The following is a 23,028-nucleotide window of genomic DNA, read 5'->3' on the forward strand; positions in this document are numbered from 1 at the left end:
TCCCTTTCAGATATCACCCTTCTGCCTGTGGAGCTGCCAGAAGCCTCGTTGTCTTCTTTGCCCCATCCCTGGAAGTGCCCAAGGCCAGGCTGGATGAGACTTAGAGCAGCCTGGGATAGTGGAAGGTGTCCTTGCCCATGTCAGGGGTGGAATGAGATGGCTTTTAAGATGCCTTCCAACCCAAACCAGTCTGGGCTTCTGTGATTCTTTTCTTTTAAGAAATCTGTGCTTCCCTTAGGGCTTTACTGCAAACAACCCTTGTTACTCTCACTTGCTGCTGCTGTACAGATCCCATCAGTTCCCTGCCTTACAGCACATCTGTGATGCATCTGTTCCAACAAGAACTCCAGATGTCCAGAGCACATGGATCTCACCACGCTGCTGTAGTTTTCAAGACTTCAAGCATTAGTACAAGAATCTGCATATTTGGTTTTGGTCTGGTTGCTTGGCTGGAATAAAATCTTACATCCCAAGGTACCTTCTTCCTTGTTTTCTACCTGAAGTTAATCAAATTCTACTCTATCCCTGTATTTCCTCCACTGAGAGGAATTCCCTTAAATTGCTCATGTATCCAAACCATTCATTCCTCAGGCTCCCTCCAGACTTCCAGCCATAAATGCCGTTTTGGCTGAAGTGAAACTCATCTGAAAGGGCATGGATTAAAAGGAGACATGAAACTCCATTAAAACCTTGGAGGCACTGCTAACCAGGTTATTCACCTCCTGCTTCTCACTCTGTTTTATTTAGGAAAAAAGGCTTCAGTGGGAACATACCACATGTCATCTTTGAATTGCATCAAGCTGGCCAATAATTTGCATGGCAGCTTTACAGAGCTGAGAAAGAAAAATAATTAGGGTTAGAAAAGACCTTTAATATCCCCAAATCCAACCAACAACCCAGCACCACTGCTGCCACCACTAGCCTATGTCCTCAAGTGCCATGTCCACATTTTTATGAACACTTCCAGGGATGGGGACTCCTCCATTTCCCTGAACAGCCCATTCCAATGCCTGACCACACTCTCCATGTAGAAATTTTCCTTACTATCCAATCTGAGCCTTCCATGGCACAAGTTGAGGCCATTTCCTCTCATCCTATCTCCATTTTCCTGAGGGAAGAGATGGACCCCATCTGGTTCCACCTTCCTTTCTCCTCAGCAGCCTCACTGATTTTTGGGAGCTCATTAACAGGAGTTTTGAAGACCTCACAGGTAGTGCTCATTCCAGTGTGTCCCACACCCAACACCCCTCACAATTCACCAGGACAATATTTCCAACCAGACAAATCTTGGACTAAATGGCTTCCAAGCAGTAATTCCCAGTTCTCTGCTGTAGTAGTGGGTAGGTCACACAAAGGCAGCATTTTGAAGCTTGAACCCATGTCCTCTGTGCCAAACCAGCCCATTTCTCTAAGAACAGGGGCTCAGACAACCAGTACAGGCAGCAGCTCCAAAATTATTCTTCTTCACCTGAAATGATATTTAAATACAGCCACAGACAACACTCTCCCTCATGCTCTTACCAGGAGGAAACAAAATATTTCATGCTGGATGCAATTACGATGCAATCAATTTTAACTTATTCTGCTCTGAGTAGGCATAAATATTTCTCATAAAGGAAGTTAGGATAATTGATTGATTTAGATTAATAGAGAGAAAGTGAACTGTATTACAAACAGCTGGGAATTAACTTTGTCCTTGCAAGCATGAAACAATGCCAAAGGTCTCTCAGCCTTCAAGTACATACAAATCTGAAAGGAAGAGGGAGTTTTTTGGAGAGGGCAGGAAGATCCACTTAGCACAGCAGGGATTTAAGGCTGGAACACCAACAACTTCCTATTGCCATACTAATGTCCTGTCAACTTTGAGTTCCAGACACAGTTCTTTATTTCAGCTGTAAAATGTCCATTTCTGTATTTGTGCTCTTGCTTCGAATTCAAAGTCCACGTTCTCTTTTTCATTTATGGTTATTATTCTAACATCAAAAAATATGCCACACACTTTTGTTTTTCTTTTCCTTTTACTTTTTTTTTTCTCCTTTGTGTATTCAGTTGTTAATTGAATGACCACAGCTGAGGGTTTGCTAACCAAAACCAGGAGTTTTTCCTTGTCTCCACTTGGAAATTAACTGCATGAACATGGCTGGAGACAAGACCCTTCGCTGATGACTGGGAAGTTCTTCCTTAAGCACCCACAGAAGGTGCATCTTCAAACCTCATCTGACCTTAAGCACAGCCTGGATTGCTCCTCAAGGTGAGGAAGAGCATCTCAAAGGAGTGACCTTTTGAGGGTTTGAGAATAGCCCAAAGGATAAAGAAATGAGGCAACACCTGTGCTGCAAATCCTTGGAAAGGAGCACCACCCCATGCTGCTTCCTTTAGCAGAACAAGCTCCAGCAATCCTTCACTTTGTTGTTTCCTAATAGCTGCAAATCCACCTCTGCTCAAAAAAAGCTCCAGGGAAGACTTCTAAAGAGTTCTAAAGAGGCTGGCTAACATGGGGATCACAAAAACATTAATGCACTAGAAGGTGTTTGAAGAACTCTTCTGTCAGCAAGAGGAAAATACAACACTGCCTTTGGAAGGACCCCAAATCTGACAGAACCCCAAACCTCTGTCACTCTGGCTGATGCAGTGCCAAGGGATGCCACTTCCCAGCTAATGGAACAAAAGGGAGAAGAATCTTCTGCAAGGTTAGCACATAAAATACAGACAGGTCCTGGGGTGGGCAACTCAACTATCATGGAAACATGCTGGGCTCCAAGAAAGCCATTCCCACTCAGGCACAGGATCTTGGAACTGCTATCAGATTCTAGGAAAGCATCAGTCCAGCATTTAACATTTTTTATAAAAACCCAAAACCAAACCAAACAAGAACCCCAGTGGAAAAAAAAAAATCAATCCCCTACCTCAAACATTTTTCCATGATATACATTCCTCAAACATTTTTCCATGATATACATTCCTCAAACATTTTTCCATGACATACATTCTGTGCCACTGTTTGCAGCTCCATCCATCAGACCCACTGACTGTCCTGACTGCTTCCTCTGGATTTGCCCACTCCTGGCCAGGATACCATGGCAGACAGCCCCTGGATCAGACCCTGTAGTTTGGTTTCTCTTACCATCAGTTGTAACACCACTTTAAATTACTGGCTGCAATTAGTGGTTTCTGGGGATAAATGAGATGAAGCAAAGCCTCACCACAGGGGAACAATGACACCTGCTAAGGTTGTCATGATGTTCTTCACAGGGAAAAAAACCAAAAGCGTTATGGGGGGTAATTAAATTTCTCTCATCAAAAGACTAAGATATATTTTCCATTAATTTTAACATTTCAAAGGCACATAACTCTTGAGGGAGAAATCAACCCAAAAAAACCCCCAAACAAAATAATTTGAACAGGCAAAGGAAAGCCAATGTTCCAGAAAAGAGAAGCCATTGAACACTAACAGAGATCATAGAATCATACCCTTGGGTTGAAAAGAACATTAAAGCCCATCCATGCCTCCCTCTGCCCTGGGCAGGGACACCTTCCACTACCCCAGGTCTCCAAGCCCCAAAGTCCAGCCCGGCCTTGGACACTGCCAGGGATCCAGGGGCAGCCACAGCTGCTCTGGGCACCCTGTGCCCAACCACCCTCCCAGGGAACAATTCCTTCCCAACATCCCACCTATCCCTGCCCTCTGGCAGTGGGAAGCCATTCTCTCTTGTCCTGGCACTCCATTCCTTGTCCCAAGTCCCTCTCCATCTTTCCTGCCAGCAACTTCGGGTACTGGAAAGCCACAATTTTCTCACCGCAAAGATTGTCCTCTCCAGGCTGAACATTCCCAGCTCTCCCAGCAGAGCTGCTCCATCCCTCTGATCATCCTGGTGCCTCCTCTGGACTCTCTCCAGCAGCTCCAGGTCCCTCCTGTGCTGGGCCCCAGGGCTGGGGCAGCTCTGCAGGTGGGGCCTCCCAAATGTGAGACAGAGGCAAAGTTGATAATACTAGTAAAACAAAAGAGCTGAGGAGAAACCTGTGACTGACCAAGTCAAGCACTTGGAAGCAGCTCTAGGATCCTCCATTGCTATGTTTCATAGACAGCCAAAAATCAGAGCTGGTGTAGCAGAACATCTCTGTCCAAAGGACAGAAAGGTCAGAAGCACTGGTTATAAAAACATCCATTTTCCAGCAGGAAAAGGTGATTTAAGCCACAAGATGCTGCTGAAACCCTGATTACTGACACTGAAACAGGGGACATGCCAAGCCAGTGTTGACAGTTCTGTGCCTCTGGTCCCAGCATGTGGATGTCTCCTGGAAGAGCCAAGAGTGCTCAGACCCCTTGGCAACAGTCCTGAAACAGGAAAAGCAAACACTGTGCCATTCTTTAATCCCAGTAAACACACACATCAGCTGAAGGCTGATCCCAGGAAAAACAATGCAAACAGACAGAGCAGACCAAATGCATGCTACAGGAGGATAATACACCTATTAACATGGGACAATAGGGGAAAAAACACATGAAATTGGTTATTTGTAATGAAATTACAAGCCTGGAGAGCAGAGGGAATGCAACTTCCCAAGTTTAAATATCCATGGCTTCATATCACATAAACTGATTATGAAACTATGAAAATAAACTGGATGAACATTAAATAAATTAATAGCGAGTGAGCTGAGATCTCAAAATGCCACCAGGAAGAAATCCCTGCATCAGCCACATCTAAACACACATATCCAGGTCTGGGAATGGTGTAGAAATGCAGTGTCCTGACTGGGAAGGCTTTGGACACCACCAAGATGCTGTGGAACCTCTCTTTTCTTCAGAGACTAAAAGAGTTGCAGGCTTTGAGTGTACTCAGGGCAAATACAGAGGCTCATGCCAGGCCGGATTTTCCTCCAGCACCTCCCTGCCATCCCTCCTGGAGGTGGGGACATTGTGCAGGAGCACTGACACAGGGTGTAGGTGTGTAACCATGGGATAACAAGGGTGTGCCTGGCATTAGCCGAGCAATGAGGGAACACTGCATGGTCCTGAGGGCCAAAACTCAGAAAGTAAAACTAATCCGAGCCATTAGAGAGGAGCCCAGTTCAGTGACCATATCCCAGAACCTTTGATCTCATCAGAAATGCTCTTAAACTGCCTTTTTCTGTTTCATCAGGCAGAGACTGAGGAATGCGCTGCTTTCACTGTGGAGAACAGCAGTCCAGCAACCCTCCCTTTACCACAGGAAGAAGGAAGTTGAGTTTTCTTTCAGAAGGGGGATATTTTCCTGAAGAGGATACTTCCTTTACAAGTCAGATATATTCTTTCAGAAGTGGGATATTTAACTTTTCAAGTGCTGTACCAACAATGGGATGGGATCGTTCATTAAGAATGATGGGAAAATAAACACTGTGAGGTTACAGCAACCTGATCATTTGTTCAGCACTTTTCCTTTTGCACTTCTCAGGCTCGCACCTGCACCCACCTAACAGCAAGGTTTGTATTTTGGCTGGGCTGGAAGCGTGTTCTGCTTAGCTAAGTCCCTGATGGCTTTGATGGGATGAGGCAGGGAAGGGTGAGAGGCTTAGCTCGACTCACAGCTTTTTCCTTCTTCTCTTCTTCTGGGTCTAACCTCACAGACTGCACTCACAACCCAAAATTAGCCTGGTATCTAAAACTCAGAATACACAGACCTACTCCATGGGTGCTTTTTAAGTTTGAAGGGTAATTAGAGCTAATAAAAATAATATCAAAATGTTCAGTGCTCTGCCGGGCTGCTGAATGAGAAGGACAGTGCAAATCAGTACTGAAGGGAGAGCAAATGTGTGGTTTTAATGTATTTTAATGTTTACTAATCCAGCAGAGGCATCTGACACCCACCAGGCATGTTTTCAGATAGCTGAAAATTAACAGAGATCATGCCACTAATTACAAAAACAATTAAACAAAACCAAGGCAGCACATTTTAATTAAAGAATCTTCCCTTTTGTTGTTTTGTTCCCAATCTATGCCGTGTCATATTTCAACAGTAAAAAAAATCCAACCCAATGCTCCAATGTGCTGTCAGTGGGTGAAATTGCCCTTGAAAAAAAGCAGCCACCGTTTCCCATCTGTCTGCAGAATAAAGAATTAATGAAAGGAAACCCTTAGTCAATTTAAAAATAATGAGCCATCAATATGGAGCTGCTTCAGCTCTATCAAACTGAATTAATAGCTCATGGGCTTTTTGGTAGTTTTTTTTGTTTGTTTTTTTTTTTATTTGCCTCTGCCTCCTCTCTTTATTTTAATCTAGTTGATACTAAAAGGCAAAAATCCTAAATTTCACACTTCCCAACCAACCAATTCCTTGTCTGATTATAAGAGGTAAAATTTACTAACTTAGGTTGGGCTTAACCTTACTAAATCAGGAGTACAACTTTCCAGCACCTTTTCTTGACACCTGAAGTCCAAGCAGGAATCAACCATGCCAAGGACTTGGGCAAAACCTGGCACAAGCAAAGGAAGTGCCTGGAGCACCTGGCTTACATGGGATAATTCCAATTGCAAGGATAATTTTAATTGTAACCCAAGTAAAAACAACCCCCCCCAGGTGATGGAGGAAAGAGTTCCCTGAGGATCCTGGGTTCCAGGGAAGCACAACAATCATCCAGAACAGGCTGTGAGCCCACAGAAGGTGTCTTTAATCCTGTCACCCCACACTGAAGTTTGCACGAGCACTGCACAACCCAAGCAGGCAGTGATGCCTGGAGAGTTTACCTAGAACAGACACTAGACAGTGTTAAAGGAATAAAGTAGGTAATTATTAAAAAGGCTTCAAAGCATTCACCTTGGGCAGCACAAGAGCCTGGCCATGGCTCCACCCAAGATGGACCCAAGATGGATGGATCACACTTTATAAGTTTTGGTCCATTTACATATTTGGGTTAATTGTCCAATTCCAGCTCCAGGTTCTGCAGTCCCACCCTCCCAGATCTCTCCTCAATTCCCTGTTGTTTGCACTTTTTAGGCCTGAAGCTGCAATGGTGTCCTTGGTTCTCAAGCTGGAAAAGGATTGACTTGTCTGACTGAACTGTGAGGAGGACTTGATAACACTTTGTATGGAGTTCAGAATTATACACCAATGCAGTACAGAATCTGCAAAATATGAAAGCTAAAACTTAAGGCATCTGCAGAACCCCACATAAAGCTATTTATATACAATTTTATCACCTATTTCTCCTCTCCCCCTCCACCTTGACCCAGTGAGGCCCAACAAAATTCATGTATTTTGAATTAATGATGAAAAGCACGTCCTGCCAATCCACCTCCCATGCTGGCATTTACTGGTGCTCAGGAGCCCTTTGTAATCTTGTATTCTAACCACTATCAATTATCATAAAAGGTTGAAGTCTTCACCTGCTGTTTGATAAATAATGCATGAGAGAGATTAACAACAGGCAAGAAATAGCACTGCCAGATCTTTAACACTTAATATCCAACCAGCCCTGGTCCCCAGGGACCTGAACAAAAAGCCTGTGCTCCAGGGCAGAGCCTGGGCAAAGAAAGGTGCTTTACAAGTGCCTTTTACAGAGTTTCACAGATCAAAATCTGTGGTTTGCCTGAGATGTTGTTAACAAAATAACTGCAATAGCAGGAAGCTGTTTGAACTGGTATCATATCACATTCCAAGGGGGAAGAATAACATCTCAATAACCTGAGAGTTCTGTGACAACACTGATTAAACAAGGATGTATTCTTCCTCTTAATGATTCTATTAATCCTATGATTCTAGGAATTCTTCTTATGGAAATATGTATTTCATTCCACTGTTACCAAGCTTTTTTTCTTTAATTTTTTGTCCTTTTTTTTTTCTGTCCTCTTTTATTTTTTTCAATAGACAACACCATCCTTCAGGCCCACCCTCAAGCTACCTTCTACCAAAGAAAAGCAGCTTATCCTTCCCTTTCAGCTCCTCTCAGCTAGAGATCCTTAAAAACCAGAGTCCCCTGTGGGACAGGTGGAAGGAATGAACACCCATGGTGACAACACACCTCTAGGAGAAATGGTTTCTCACTGCTGAATTAAATTAAGTGCCTGGAGGGGCTTCAGCGGGAGCATTAATGCTGAACAAAAGCGTGAAACAAACCCCATATGGTCACTTAACAAATTTCACACGTTAAAGCATTGTGAGTTGATACTGATGGGATTTGAAAGGGTTGTAATAACCCAAGGCAGTCCCTCAGCATCTCATGGCGGGTGCAGGTGAAGCAGGAAATCTCTCCCAAAAGCCTGGAGCAAGCACAGGAGAGTGAACCCAGCCTGTGGATCCCCAGCAAAGAAACAGGATCAGTAACTGAAAAAAAAAAAAAAAAAAAGCAGAAGAAACAAAAACTATCAAAACACACAGACACACTTGAAAAGTGAGGTGGTTCTCCCTGCTGCTGCTTTCCTCAGAGATGCCCTTTCTAAAAACTATTAATTCCTTGCATGGAAGATAATTTGTCACAGAACTACTCTTTTCACCCTGTTGTGAAAGTGCCAAAATAATAGGCCAAACACAAATGCTCAGTAGTGCATTTCAGAAGCAACATGTGCCAGGTTTTTCACTGGGTTTGTAAACCATCCTGAGAAATAACATTTTACGCCTGGTAGCAGCCATGTATAATTATTCTTCTGAAAAGAACTAATATTTATAAAAATAATACATATAAATAAAAATATATATTTAAATCCCCCTGAGATTCTTGCCCCTCCAGACCAAAACTCCCCCAAATATCTCCAGAAAATATTGGCTTATCAGAAGAAGAAAATGATCCCTAGGATTGGGGTAATGGTATAACTTAGAGATAGCCAGAAGGTCCAGACTTAATGATTTATTTTTATCAGGCCCTGTGTTCCTAAACAATTGTGTCAATAGGATAAAAATGTGAAACAGCAGAGTAATGATGAAAAATGATGGTTGAATAAAGGAGGAAATATCTCTCAGAGCCATGGAGCAGAACATTTGGCTTGATTAGCATGACTTTGAAAATCTAAAAGGATACAAGGAGCTTTCACATGAGACTGTGTAACAAAACAAACCAACAAATGTAATTTATGTTTGAGCCAAGCAGGGCTTTGAAATCCATAATTTATTTAATTATTTTACTGTTTCAAGCACTCTGCTGTTCAAGACAAGAAATAACTTAAGTGTGATTCTTATTACTAATTCAAAGTTGGAATAAAGAGAAAAATTCTGATGTTTTGGAGCAATCTGCTTAAACTAGGGAATATGAGGGAGAAACATTATCCGTGAATTACTAAGCAGTTATCCACCATTTTAAGATCAAAACAAAATTAGTACAATTAAAGGAAACTGAGATATGAGCATTTTAAAGCCATTTTCCCCCATGTTTTCCCCTTCTCCTCTCCCTTATTTGGGGGAAGGATATGAAAACACTGAGGACAGCTCATTATTCACCTGGTCCAGATCCATGCTCCCAGTGCCACATCCAGACACATGTTGAAGAATGGGAAATGCAAAGCCATACCTGCTCACCCAGGTGTGAAAAGGGACTGGGGTTATATCATCACTTTAAATGGAAATTTAGGTGAGGTTCCCTTGGAAGGAAATCATTTTTCAAAAGCATGCCTGGCTTACAGAAAGCATCTCAGAAAAGTAATGGGAATTTTGTCCTGAGGGACAGACTGCCCAAGATTCTCAGGCACCTCCTGAAGAGGCACACAATCCCAGTTTGGCTGAGGCTGGAGGGAGCTCAGTGGCACCTGGTGGCCCCTCCCTGCTCCAGCAGGGCCATCCCAGAGCACAGGGCACAGCATTGTGTTCAGATGGGTCTGGAACATCCCCAGGGAGAAGACCCCACAGCATCTCTGGGCATGGACCAGGCTCTGCTCTGGGGGCCCAGCACCAGTAATGGCACCGAAGGAATGGGCAGGAACTGATGCCAGGAAGTTCCACCTGGACATGAGAACAAACTTCTTCCCTGTGCAGGTGCCACAGCGACTCTGCTTCTCACTTTGTGGATCTTCTATCGATTCTTTATATCCCTGTGGTGCTCCAGAGGAAAGCAGGGAGGGGCCCTGTGCCTGGACACCAACCTTTGCATCCTGCTCAGTGGGTACTGCAGTAGACTGGCGTGCAAACCTTCCCTCTTCCAGCCCTTTCATAGCCCTTTGGCACCAAAAGCTGCTATTTTTAATGCAGTTTTGTCCATTTTAATCCAACACTTCATTTCCCAGTAAGGTAAGGTGGGGAATTATTTTGACACAGAAGAAACAGAAGGAGATAAGTCTGGGGGCCCATCACACTGTTGCACATGTCTCCTGGTGCTAACTAGACTTGGAAAAGAACGGACATGGCTCCTACCATTCGGATGGGATATTGGAAAGAAACTCCTCCCTGTGAGGGTGGAAAGGCCTTGGCAGGTGCCCAGATCCCTGGATCCCTGGCGGTGTCCAAGGTCAGGCTGGACAGGGCTTGGAGCCCCCTGGGATAGTGGAAGGTGTCCCTGACATGGCAGGGGATGGCACTGGATGGGCTTTAAGTTCCTTTCAAACCCAAACCATTCTGGGATTTCTACACAGGACTCAGCTGAACAAAGGTGAATTTTGAGATCTGAGATGGCTCATCAGAGCCCCAGTAGGTCCAAAAAACTGATTCCAGACTGAGCAGCTCCAGCAGCCGAAAACAAGTAGAGCTGGGAATTTTGGAAAGGGAGCACCTGCCCAGAGAGCTCACCAGAGCTGAGGGAAGAAGGATGAATGGATTCTGAGCTGCAGGCTAGGAACTCCATTGTTTGACAAAGAATTCACATAAAAGATCATTCCCCAGAAAGAAGAAGATCCGTTTCCTCTGACATCAGTGTCACACCTTTGCTGGTGGCGTGAGAGGAAACCTGAGCTGGGACAGCTCCTTAGGAGTCATTGCCACGGAACAACAGCCCCAGGCTGACCTTTCCTGGGAGCTGGCTGGACCAGCCTCCCCCAGACTTACCAGTCCTGCTTTGGGCTCTGTTTTACACTCCAAAATTAAAGAGGTATCAAAACACTTTGGAAAGCACACTGCAGTTCTGGACACCAATCCCAACCATCACCTCCCACTCCCTGGATCAAAAAAGCCTCAAAATGTATCAAATCCTCCCATTCTTGCACTGCTTTACTGAGACTGTGAAGGAGAAGACAATCAAGGAGCATTGCTCCTGAAACAACATTTAATGTTGCAAAACTATATGGAAGAAATAATTAGGGGGAAATATGCAGTTCTTTATTGGCAAAGGGAAATAGACACCCTGGGAATATGAATGGATCATGTACCGTAACTTGAATAATTTATTCTGACTACTCAAACTGTCATAGATGAGCTGCTCATTAAAATTCTAGTCACTCTGAGGAGAATTTCCAGTATAAAAGGAAATCCCAAACACATTTGGAAAAGGTTTGGCATTACAGAGTGGAATCGTGATCCACAATAATTACCCCTACCTCAAAACGAGTCCAATTCCTAATTTTTGCCATTGAAACATCCCTTCTGTCTCTCTCATCCCTGAAGGTAATTTAAGGACCTCTGTTCCACCTCTCCCAAGTGCATCAACACCAGGTTAGGATATTTGTCCAGGCAGCTGACAGCACAGAAATAATTAAATATTTCCAAATCTATCCCTATTTTCTACTGTTAAGAATTAATCAGTTTCTCACAGGACAATTTTTTTCTCCTTCCACCCCAAATTATCTCCTGCTTTTGAAACTTTGATTTTATTTTTTTTAAAGACAAAATTAAAAAAAAAAAACTGAAAGAGGAGCATTGCAGAGATCTTTAACAACATCCCTGCTTAAGCTCCAACCACTGCTGATGTGCTGATAAATAGAAATAGAATAATAAACTGATCCATTTTACAGCTTCCTCGGTCTTTACGTATTTGTCCTACACGAAAAACATGAGAATTGAAATCCATGGTATAAAAACAGCATTAGACACCAAACTGATTCATTACTTCCCAATGAAAGCCTTAATGTCCAATTCTGGAGAACACATCATTTCGGAATAGAAATGAACAAACAGGCTGGAATGAAACAAAAATAATTTCCATAAATTTCGTCCTCTTTTCCCATCTCATGAATTTGTAAACTAAATCAAATTGTCAGGAAAGAAGTGATACTTCCTTGTGCACATTTTGATTGAAGCACCTGCAGGCAGAGTTGAGAAGCAACACCTATGAGCCAACTGCTGACATGAAAAATGGGGAAAAAACATAAATAGAACCTACAAAAAAATAAAAATATTCCGTATTTCATCTCACTGAAGTCATTTACTAGTTGAGTAAATTATGGAGGAAATTTTGGACAGTTCTTGGACCAGAACATTTAGAAAAATAAACCAAGTCGGTTTACAATCGGGCGTCTCTTGATTCCTTGGCACTTGCTCCCCACCCCAGTCAGGGAGGCAGCAGTAGGAAGTCCTGTTGCAGAAACTTTCCTGGAATGTTCATTGCTGCCAATGGATTTCTAAGGCCCAGTTTAACCCCTTTCTCCAAGACTAATCTGCACACTCCTAAAAAGCACAGGAATGCTTTGAACAATCCAGAACTAGAGCCAGTACTTCTCACAGCACTGCAGAGTCTAGGCTGGAAGGCACCTGGAGGCTGATTCAGTTCCACCCCTGCCATGGGCAGGGACATCTTCCACTGTCCCAGGCTGCTCCAAGCCCCATCCAGCCTGGCCTTGGACACTGCCAGGGATCCAGGGGCAGCCACAGCTTCTCTGGGCATCCTGTGCCAGGGCCTGCCCACCCTCCCAGGGAACAATTCCTTCCCAATATCCCATCTAAAATTCTCCTCTGTCAGCCTGAAGCCATTCCCTGTGTCCTGTCCCTCCATCCTTTGTCCCCAGTCCCTCTCCAGGTCTCCTGGAGCCCCTTTAGGCACTGGAAGGGGCTCTGAGCTCTCCCTGGAACCTTTTCCAGGTGAGCACCCCCAGCTCTCCCAGCCTGGCTCCAGAGCAGAGGGGATCCAGTCCCCTCAGCATTTCCATGACCTCCTCTGGACTCTCTCCAGCAGCTCCAGGTCCCTCCTGTGCTGGGCCCCAGGGCTGGGGCAGCTCTGCAGGTGGGGTCTCACCTGAGCAGGGCAGAGGGGCAGAATCCCCCCCTCCCCTGCTGCCCACACTGGGGGCTCAGCCCAGGGCACAGGGGGGGTTCTGGGTCCCAGCTCTCACCCACAGCACCCCCAGGTCCTTATCCTTTCAGAGCAGCATTTGTAGGAAACCTCCAGCTCCCAGAAGAGCCTAGGGATGAGCAGATGGAGCAGACCTGGTCAGCCCTGTGACTGCACAGGCAGTGCTCAGCCCCCAGCAGCAGCCACGTGGGACACACGAATCAATACAAATCCACTCCTCCTGTTAGAATTTGTCCAGAACATTCCACAAGGGTAACAACTTCTCACAGAAGTTACTCAATCTGGCAGCTATTGGATCTAATGGATCACCTCTCTTTCCACATAAAAACACAAAGCTGGAATAAACTCTATAGAGCGAGGCATAATTTGCGCAGATGTTATTACGGGCTTGGGCCTGATCCAGCTCAGACTTGTACTGCTGGCTAATCTAATGTCTTAGACCCGGGAGTAATGACCACAGAACAGCATAAGCACCCAGAGCAAAACACTGCTGAGAATCATCACTAAAATCACATCATCCACCTCGACTGCACCATGAGCTGGAATGGCCAGACTGGGCCTAGACCCTCAGCCTACAGGTGGCCAGGTTTAATTCCGAGGTTTATTTATTGGCTGCAACACCTTAACTTAGATCTGTACACGACACCCCATCTCCATTGCCAGACAAACTGGATCCTGGGCTGGTGAACATAAATTCGTAAAGGATGGTCAAAAGCTGGTAAAAAACACTTTAGGGAGCTGTAAGATTGCCCAAAGATGTGGGAAGAATCTATATGTGGGCAGAGCATTCAATGGCATGAACTAAATTAAAAATTAACTGAAGTACTTTCTACCTGGAAACATTTCACAGGAATTACAGCATCATATAAACTAGTAATTTTAATTTTTGCCATTATAGAAACACTACAAAAAACAGTGCACCAAGTAAAAGCAAAATGCAAAGAGTCCTCAAAGTGCCTTTAGGGGAAAATAAGAAAAATCAAGACAGAATCACAGTTTGGTGTCTTTCCACACCTATACATGCAATGCAAACTTGGGAAATGCTGTCCTCAGAATCCCTTGAAATGGCAAAACTAAGATGACTTTGCATCATAAAGCTGATTTTTGAATGACAAAAAGCAATAGGCGAAAGTATTTTTGTTTAAAATTAAAGAGTGAGATGCTCATGAAGGCAATACAAGAATATCTTGGAATTTAGGTTGGAAAAGTGCTCCAAGGCTGAAGCACCTTCAAGTCATTAATTCATCCTTCTTCCTGAAACAGGAGAGAAAAGCAGACAACGAACATCGAGCCACAGCTCTTAAGGAATGCATTTCTCCATACACCTGTGCTCAGTCACAGCAACCTTCCAAGTTAATTTTACTAAACAACTGTTCCCCTTAGCCAAAATGCCTGGGATAGCAAGATTCTTCATTCTTTAGGGCAAATTACTTAAATTCCAGCCTGCCCTGGTGGTCACTGAACATTTAATTGAGTAATGAATATTCAGAGGCATCACTCCCAGTCCTTATTAGCCCACGCAAGCCCTCTGGAGTGAGGCTGCAGACTTTGTGCCTCTGGGGACACTTTGTTCAATCCCTAAAAACCAGTTTGCACCAGCACAGAAATCATCAACGTGCCTCCGCAATCAGGTCCATTCTTCCAGCATTACATATAATAAAACTGAAAATAAATTGGTCCAACAGAATTAGGAGAAAAAAACCCACAGCTTTGTTTCCTGCATTTTTTTCCCTCCATTTCCCATGAGTGTCTCCCCACAGAGGTTCATGGAAGGGGATTTGTAGCATGATCACACATCCTCTGCCTCCCCAGCAAGTCAGGCTGATGAAAGGTTGCTGCTGAGGGAGCAGGAAGATGAAAAGGTGGAAAAACAACACTGGACTCACCTACAGCTATGAAAGCTGCTCTCCTTGAGTCAGACACCCCCAAGGAACATGGAGGGAAGAGAGCAGGAGGTTTTGGGATTTGCTCCCATTATTCATTAGAGCACTCACACCACCATAAGGAAAGCAGGGAGAAAAAACCCCCCAAAATAAAATCAAACCACACCAACACTGACTGATTTTTCTAGGATGGGAAAGAACACAAAATATTCCTAACTGTGGAATTTTTTTCTTCTGGATGGAACACCAAGATGCCAGCTCCTATTTGTCCTCATATTAGAGGAATTTACTTTGGTCTGCTTGTTTCCTCTACCCCAAACTCTACTTTCTATTCCAAATTCCAATTTAATCCCTAAATCTTTAAATCTTGCCTGGTAGAAGTCCTTTCCCAAAAATATACTTTCCATCAAAAACTCTGCCCAAAGATTCAAAGCCCTTGAGAATCTCAGATTGCTCATCTGAAGGGAAAATGCATGGATGGCTCTACAGGGAGGCCTCCAAAAATTTGGGGTACACTGGCAATGAGAAAGTCTGACCAAGGAATAAGGCTCATTCAGTCTTCAAAACAACTTAAAACTAAGTCTCAAATGCAATCATTAAATAGAGATAAATCCATGGGCAAAAATAACTTTCTGCCTATTAAAAATCATCCAGAAAAAATCAGTTTTGCTGTTAATATTATCTGAAATACCATCACCCAATTCAGTTCAACAGAGGGAAAATCATAAAATAATTATTTATTCCTTAAGAAAGGTCAAGTTCACTCCTTCCAGGATTGCTCACATGAGCACAATTACCATGTAATTTACTATTGTACCTAAATTACTTGATATAAAGAGATATTCATCCCACGATGGGAACTGTCAAATCCTAACACTTCTGCTGATCTCAAGATCTTTAAATGTCAGGCACGGTACCTGTGTGCCTGACTGTGAAAACAAGCAACAGTTATTTGGGAAAATGGTTTTATTCTGTGGGATTTGCTGGTCTCTGACTTCCTGTAAATTAGGAATGATTGAGCTCAATGTGTGAAGGCACAATGGATAAATATCTATTTCTAAAGAGCAGGATTTTCTGTTTATTGTGTTGCCAGAACACAATGACCACATGCACTGATGGAATTAAATATCCCAGTCACTGTTTTGAGATCTTCATCCCAAAACCTCAAGAGAGCTATTCCAACCTCAACAACAGACTCTTGGAAGTAACCGTGCCATGCAAGAACTAAAATAAGGGTGAGATTTCACACTTTAAGTTAGTTAGAGACAAATTTGTATAGGCTAGAACAAAATTAGGTGGATTTTTATTTCTGCATCTCTTGGAAATCCCAATGTAAAGTTTGGTCACTAGAAATGTAGAACATCATGCTTTTCTTATTAACTTTTATATCACAGACTGAGTTGGGTTGGAAGGGGCCTCAAAGCTCATATTCCAGCTCCTTTGCTGTGGGCAGGGACACCTCCCAGTAGACTGGGTTGCTCCAAGCCCTGTCAAGCCTGGCCCTAGACACTTGCAGGATGGGGAATCCACAACTTCAATCTCTCTTTCAAAAGATTTTCACAGAGATTTTTCTGGCGGCAAAGTTTGTTTGGATTTATTTATAACCCCTTGCTAATGAGTAGGGAGGGTGAAAGGCTACGAGAGACAAGCTCTGGCAGCCAAATCATTTCAGTTGAGGAGGTCATTCCACCAAAACTGAACAGGCCACAACTGGAACACATCAGGATAAACAGGAGCTTGCCAAGAACCTGTGGGAACCCAGGACATCCCTCTGGGTGCCCTGGACGGTTTGAGACCCAGGCAGGGGGCTCAGGAGCCCTGGCACAGAGCCCAAAGCCCCTGTGCCTTGGATTTGTCTCCCTGGGAAAAATTACCACCCCTATATGAAGAATTACAAGTTACAAAAAATAAGTAGAGTGTAAGTTAGCCTATTATAAGGTGAAAAAGTAGGTTTTTAAGATTGTTTATAATAAGGGTCTGGGGTCAAGATGGAGGAATTTGGGCATGTTCTGTCCTTCCTTCTCCTTCCTAGCATCCATATTTTGGGTGATGTTGGCACTTTTAGATTGGTTTAGAGTAGAACCAGACTGTACAACATAAGTGATAGGTATTGGGAGATAATTGTAAATAATGTTTATGTCGTTTCTAGTATATAAAGATAATGCTGCCCCAAGGGCAGGCAGTGTGCCTGGGACTGACCTGCTGAGAGGTCAGGCTGGTCAGGGAACGAACTTTTTGATTAGATAAAATAAATCCCTCTGGAAACCACAGAAGACATCCCCTGACTCTTTCTCTGGTTCTCGGACTGGGACACAGAGACTCTAAAACAACACAGGTGGTTGGCTCAGGTTCAACAGAGACACCACCAGCCACAAGAACCAACACATCCGATTCAAAGACACATCCATCTTCACAGCCTCCCTTGGACCCTCCTGACTGCAGCGAAAACCACCCCAGGAGGAGGGAAAAGAACCTTGGTGGTTTTATCAGCCACCCCAGTATCAGAGCTTTTCAGCAAACAGGTGTATTAAAAATTGGTTTATTGAGGAGTTTACCCATAAATGCGTTTATCCATCTGACTTTGAACAATTCCAACAAGGAATTCCTGCTGGTATAACAGCAGAGAGGTTCTGCCAGCATGACCTGGCTTTATTCACTATCTCAAGCTCCCATATCTGACAAACCACAATCACACACAGCACAAAAACAGGTCCAGCTTGCAAAGTTAAAAAAAAATTAAAATACCCTAAACACAGAACAAAAAGCAGAAAAGACTAGTAACTTACTCTCAGGAGCAACAGCTGATCATAACAGGGTAAAGCACTCCATCCCATCACAATATTCTGCACAAAAGCAATGCTCAGAACACAGACCAACAATCAGCGAACTCTATGGCTTTTCAGGAGAATTAAAATACTGAAAAAAGGGACGTTCATTTTCTTTTCAAATTTCCATGACTACAATCAAGTTCTTCCATTTCAGAGGTGTCCTTAAACTCATGTTCTTGAACTTAGAGGGAGCTAACAAGCAGCCTTCCAAAAGCCACGTGGGAAACCCGAAAGAACACGTTTACACTCATGCTGCAGAGGAAAATTTCAGCTTTACCCAAAGAAAACCAAATACTGACCAGAACTCTGTTCTCTGGCAATGTCCCACTGACTTAGGAAAAATTAAGGAGGTCTATTTGCAGCAAGGGACTTGAAGAGTAGTTATAAATAATTTGTGTTATAAATAATTGGGGGGCACTCACCGTTGCGACTCTCCTCATCAATGGGAACTATTGTGGCTGGAGGACCTGTTCTGGCCAATTTGCAATCTATAAAGATGAAAAAAAGAGTTATTTCTCATTCCAAAAGCAGGATCTCTGGGGTTTTGCTATTGGTTTTGTTTTTTTTAAAGTCAGCATATTTGGCATGCTGAAGGTAAGTATTCCCTTAAATGTGATGCAGGTCTGAGGTACAACTGATAGTAAAGTTATACTCACAAAGGTTCAAAATTACAACTGTTTGCTTATCCCTTACTCAGAGAAACTTTGTAAAGTAAGGGAGAATGTGATGACAAAAGATCTCAGGTATGATTCATATTTAAAACACTTGAACAGCAAAGACTTTATATGATTTTCCCTCTTCTTTGCATGTCATGAACACACACACCTCAAATCACAAAATCATGGAATGGTTTGGATTGTAAGGGATTGTAAAGCCCATCTCATTCCCTGCCCCTGCCATGGGCAGGGACACCTTCCACTATCCCAGGCTGTTCCAAGCCCTGTCCAGCCTGGCCTGGGACACTTCCAGTGATCCAGGGGCAGCCAGAGCTTCTCTGGGTGCCTGTGCCAGGGCCTCACCATACGCCCAGGGAAGGATTGGTGTTACATTCCACCACGATCCAGCTGGATGGCTGCACTATTGAATATTTTTGTGTCTTGCTCTAGAGATCCCATCAGGAATCTCAGTGTCTGTCAGGAATACGATGGTAATTCAACCAAAAGAAATGACAGAGGAATGATTTTAAAGTATAAATCATAATTAAAGTTTCACAACAGAAACAAACATAATTTGAATTTAATTGCAACAAAAGGATCTACTTAGTGAATGGAATTTTAATAACTCTAAGGAGAACACAAATGAAAAGCAGACGAGCAATGTTCAGGAAGTCGTATTTTGCCATCTTACCCTCATATTGCCAGTCTGGAGTCAAAAGTTTAGAGTCATCAATGGAAGCAGAGCAGAATAACGAAAGAAAATAAGTAAGAGTTTGTTGGTTTACTCAAAAGAGAGGTTAAAAGGTATCAAGCAGTACATGCAGAGCTAGCAAACACATAAGTGTAGCCTTAAAGTACCTAAAAGCATGATCACCACATGTGATGACTGTTTTAGGACCAATCAGGTTTTCTATATTAAACAGCAGAAAACCACTACTCCCTTTACAGCACATGGAAATAAAAGTTCATTAGGAAGAGCTTTTGATTTTCAAGAGCCTCACTGACTGAGTGAGAAAAGAGAGAATCATTCACTTTCCCAGTTCACCATGCAGGACTATCTGGGATTGCCCATGATTTTACAGACTTCTAGAGGCTCCTGTGATGCACAGCCCAACAAAACCCCTTTTGTGTGAAATGGTACCTTCTAATCAAGCTTTGGACTCAAAATAGGAAAGAAATACCTAGGTATTACTGGTTTTTTTGGTTTTTTGGGGTGCATTTTTTACACACAAATCCCAACAAAAATAATTTGTAAATTAAAGAGAAGAGCAAGCTGAGGTTAATTCTATTTCTCATCTTGTGGTAAAAATTACATATTTTTGATTTCAAAGGACCCGCTTTGCTCAGATCTCCATTCAGGTGAAGCCCCTAAAGGACATCTCTACAACACTGGGTTTTCCTTCAGCAGCAGCCTGGTGTTGCCCCTGAGGAGTTCATGGGGAAAGCTCGACTAAACCTAAACACAATATTTCAGATTATTGTGTTAAAAGAACCCTTCAGGCAATGATCCACATCCCCCAAATCCATAAACATTTGCTGCCAAGAGAAAGCTTATTCTTTGGAATTTTGCTAGTTGAAAATGCTGCATCACCTCTCTCAATAATTCTTGTGATTGTAAGATTGACAAATACAGTCGGTGCATATTAGAGGAGAAATGCTTGAAACTAGAGATTAATTGGAAGAGATTATAGTTTTACAGGGTCTGTATTTAATTGTACATGTAACTCTTTTGGGGTGGGAAAGACAGATTCCCAGCAACAAAGATATTTATCAATGTAAGCCCAACCTGTGACCAAACACCTCCGTGCCCACTTCACCATTTCAAAGTGCCTTAGGCAGTCTAAATAAAATTATTAATGCAGGAACTCTCTCTCCCTATTCCTTCCATGCTTATAAGGTCTACTTTGATACATAACAATTGAAAATTTTCTGTTTGGTTGCTTTTTAAGAATTAAATTAACTATTGTTTTATTTTAAAACTTTTTGTTCTGTAGGCATTAACAGAGCAAATAAATCACCTGGAAAGCCACATCTTTCATAACACTGTAGTTTCCTACGAGCACACTGTGAGGGAAGATAAGAAATGTTTGCATTATCTATATGAAATATGGCCTTTTATTTTTCTTTTCCCTGCTCTCATTTTTTTCACTGGATACAATACACATTCCAGGTCTATAACCAGAACAACTCTAACTTTTTTTCCTAGAGATGTATGTTGTAATTTTCTAGATGTTCAGGATTTGGGGAACTGAAGGACCCTTCAACAAACTCTTAATTAGGGCAAATGGGCTTAACAGTAGAAACTTTTACTGCAGCTTTATTTTCAGGAATAGCCCTGCTATACCCCCTACAACAGCAACTAGAAAAATAAAAGTAAAACCAAACTAAACATCCAAATATAAAAATCCAAAGCAGGGACAATTTTTAAGTCTAAAAATTCATATATCTCACTAAAAGAATAATCATGATTGTTTTAAAAACTCCATGAGCTCTTCCCCCATCTTCTCTGTTTCCATGATATTTTCTTCCTGCTGGATGTACCAGTGAAAGTTTCAGTCAAATCAGGCCAACTTAGAGTTTATATTGAATAAAATAATTATCAAAATTACAAGTCAAATCATATATTCACATTAACAACTTTTCCCAAAGTTGGTTTTCCATCAAACATACCTGAATTTCCAGAATTATAAATAAAACAGTTGTACAGTGCATTTAAAAGTAATGTTCAGCATTTAAAAAGCATGTCCAGCATTCCAATGGGGATCTCGGGAGTCTCACAGAAAAGCCAGGGCTGGCCAGTGAAATTCAGCACTTTGCAGAGGATTTATTGCAAGTGTGAGCAGGTGAAGCAAGAAAATTTATCATGAGATAAATTTCAGAGAAAAGAAGCTATTAGAGCAAGAGACAGAACTACAGGAGGGAAAAAAAAAAGAAAAAACAAAACAAGCAGGTTGGGGTAGGGAAACTTCTGGATTACCCCATGGCACCAATAAGAGATTTGTGAAGGAAAAGAGTTTTACTGCACAGGTAAGAGTTTACAGATTATTTCACATCATTTCACCATTTCACCACCCAAATCTCCTTTTTCAGATGTTGTCACCTCAACTTTTCCTTCTGCAGGAACAAACCTAACAAAGCCACAGCCTCAGTTCCACATCCACCATCACACGCTGAACAGATAGATCTAAAACTGCAGTCTGGCACAAATTTCCAATTCAGAGACAATAATTAAAAACCTTGAACACAAGAGGCACGCTGTAAATATATGGGGGTACCTTTTTTCCCCTCACAAAATATAATCAACAAGTAGCAATATGGGTTCAAAAAACCCTAAACTTAAGGACTGGATTGCACAACCAGGCATCAGCCAGAGATGGTGGGAATTCCTGGGGACATGAAAAAACATCTTTGGACTGAGCCAGGTGCAGAGAAAAGTTATTTCCATCATCAGGAGGATGGAGACACTGTCTTATAAAGATGAGAGGAGTTGGAATTTATTTAATCAAGGAAACTGAAAACTCACTGGAAATACACTCGGGTAAAATAACAAGGAGGAAAAAATATGTTCCTTAAGCTAAAGAGCAACACCAATGAGCAGTGCTCCTCAGGAATTGTCCTCAGTGATGTTCCATGAAAGAGGCTTTGTTTTTAGGAGAATCCCAGACTGCTTTGGGCTAGAAGGGACCTTAAAGCCCATCCAGTGCCACCCCTGCCATGGGCAGGGACACCTTCCACTATCCCAGGCTGCTCCAAGTCCCAAAGTCCAGCCTGGCCTTGGACACTTCCAGGGATCCAGGGGCAGCCGCAGCTTCTCTGGGCACCCTGTGCCAGGGCCTGCCCACCCTCCCAGGGAACAATTCCTTCCCAATATCCCATCCATCCCTGCCCTCTGGCAGTGGAAGCCATTCCCTGTGTCCTGTCCCTCCATCCCTTGTCCCTAGTTCCTCTCTGCTCTCCTGGAGCCCCTTTAGGCTCTGGAAGGACTCTGAGCTCTCCCTGCAACCTTCTCTTCTCCAGGTGAACACCCCCAGCTCTCACAGCCTGGCTCCAGAGCAGAGGGGCTCCAGCCCTGTTAGCATCTCCATGACCTCCTTGGGACTCACTCCAGTTCTCTATTTTTTCCTCCAGTATTTTGTTTGAATGATCCTCAACCAAATTTTTTTCAGCACTCAGCACTAGGACTGCTTTATTCAACCTAAAAAAGCACAGAATAACTGTAGGTCTAAAGGTGACTTAGGAAGGGACTATTTCCACAAGACTTTAAACCCAAAGAGCCCCATGTCAGTGTGTGGGCCTTGGTAGAACTCTTTTAGCCATTATTTTCCCTCTTCCACTTTTACACTGCAGTTTATTACCAGAATGTATTACCAGAACATGCCTCTGTTCCAACATTCTCAACAAAAAACAAGTTGTCCTTGAAATTCCTGGGCATAATGGAGTAGTTTTTGAAGTCATATCATGATAAATCAAACACACTTTAAAAAGGAAAAGCATTCCATTAATGAGCTTCCCTCCCTACAGTTTTCATGATGCATTTTATGTTTA

The 23,028-nt window shown here is 42.9% G+C and overlaps 1 protein-coding gene across 10 annotated transcripts in view; it reads right to left on the reverse strand.

Moving 5' to 3' along the window:
* The window catches only part of PCDH15 (protocadherin related 15), a 642,731-nt gene that overhangs the window by 217,686 nt on the left and 402,017 nt on the right, over window positions 1–23,028 (reverse strand). For 6 of the 10 annotated variants that reach the window (XR_004418557.1, XR_004418555.2, XR_004418554.2 and 3 more), the window contains 2 exons: window positions 19,175–19,189; window positions 18,250–18,315 (listed from right to left, as the gene is read on the reverse strand). Coding sequence is in view for 3 of the 10 variants with exons in the window: in XM_033065834.2 (XP_032921725.1) it covers window positions 18,250–18,315; window positions 19,175–19,189 (81 nt within the window). In the remaining 7 variants the exon portion in view is untranslated. The remainder of the gene's footprint in view (window positions 1–18,249; window positions 18,316–19,174; window positions 19,190–23,028) is intronic. The other 4 variants (XR_004418559.1, XR_004418558.1, XM_033065836.2 and 1 more) reach the window with 1 other exon arrangement.

This window comes from Catharus ustulatus, chromosome 8 (genome assembly GCF_009819885.2).
Source record: "Catharus ustulatus isolate bCatUst1 chromosome 8, bCatUst1.pri.v2, whole genome shotgun sequence".
In the NCBI taxonomy this organism is placed as follows: Eukaryota; Metazoa; Chordata; class Aves; order Passeriformes; family Turdidae; genus Catharus; species Catharus ustulatus.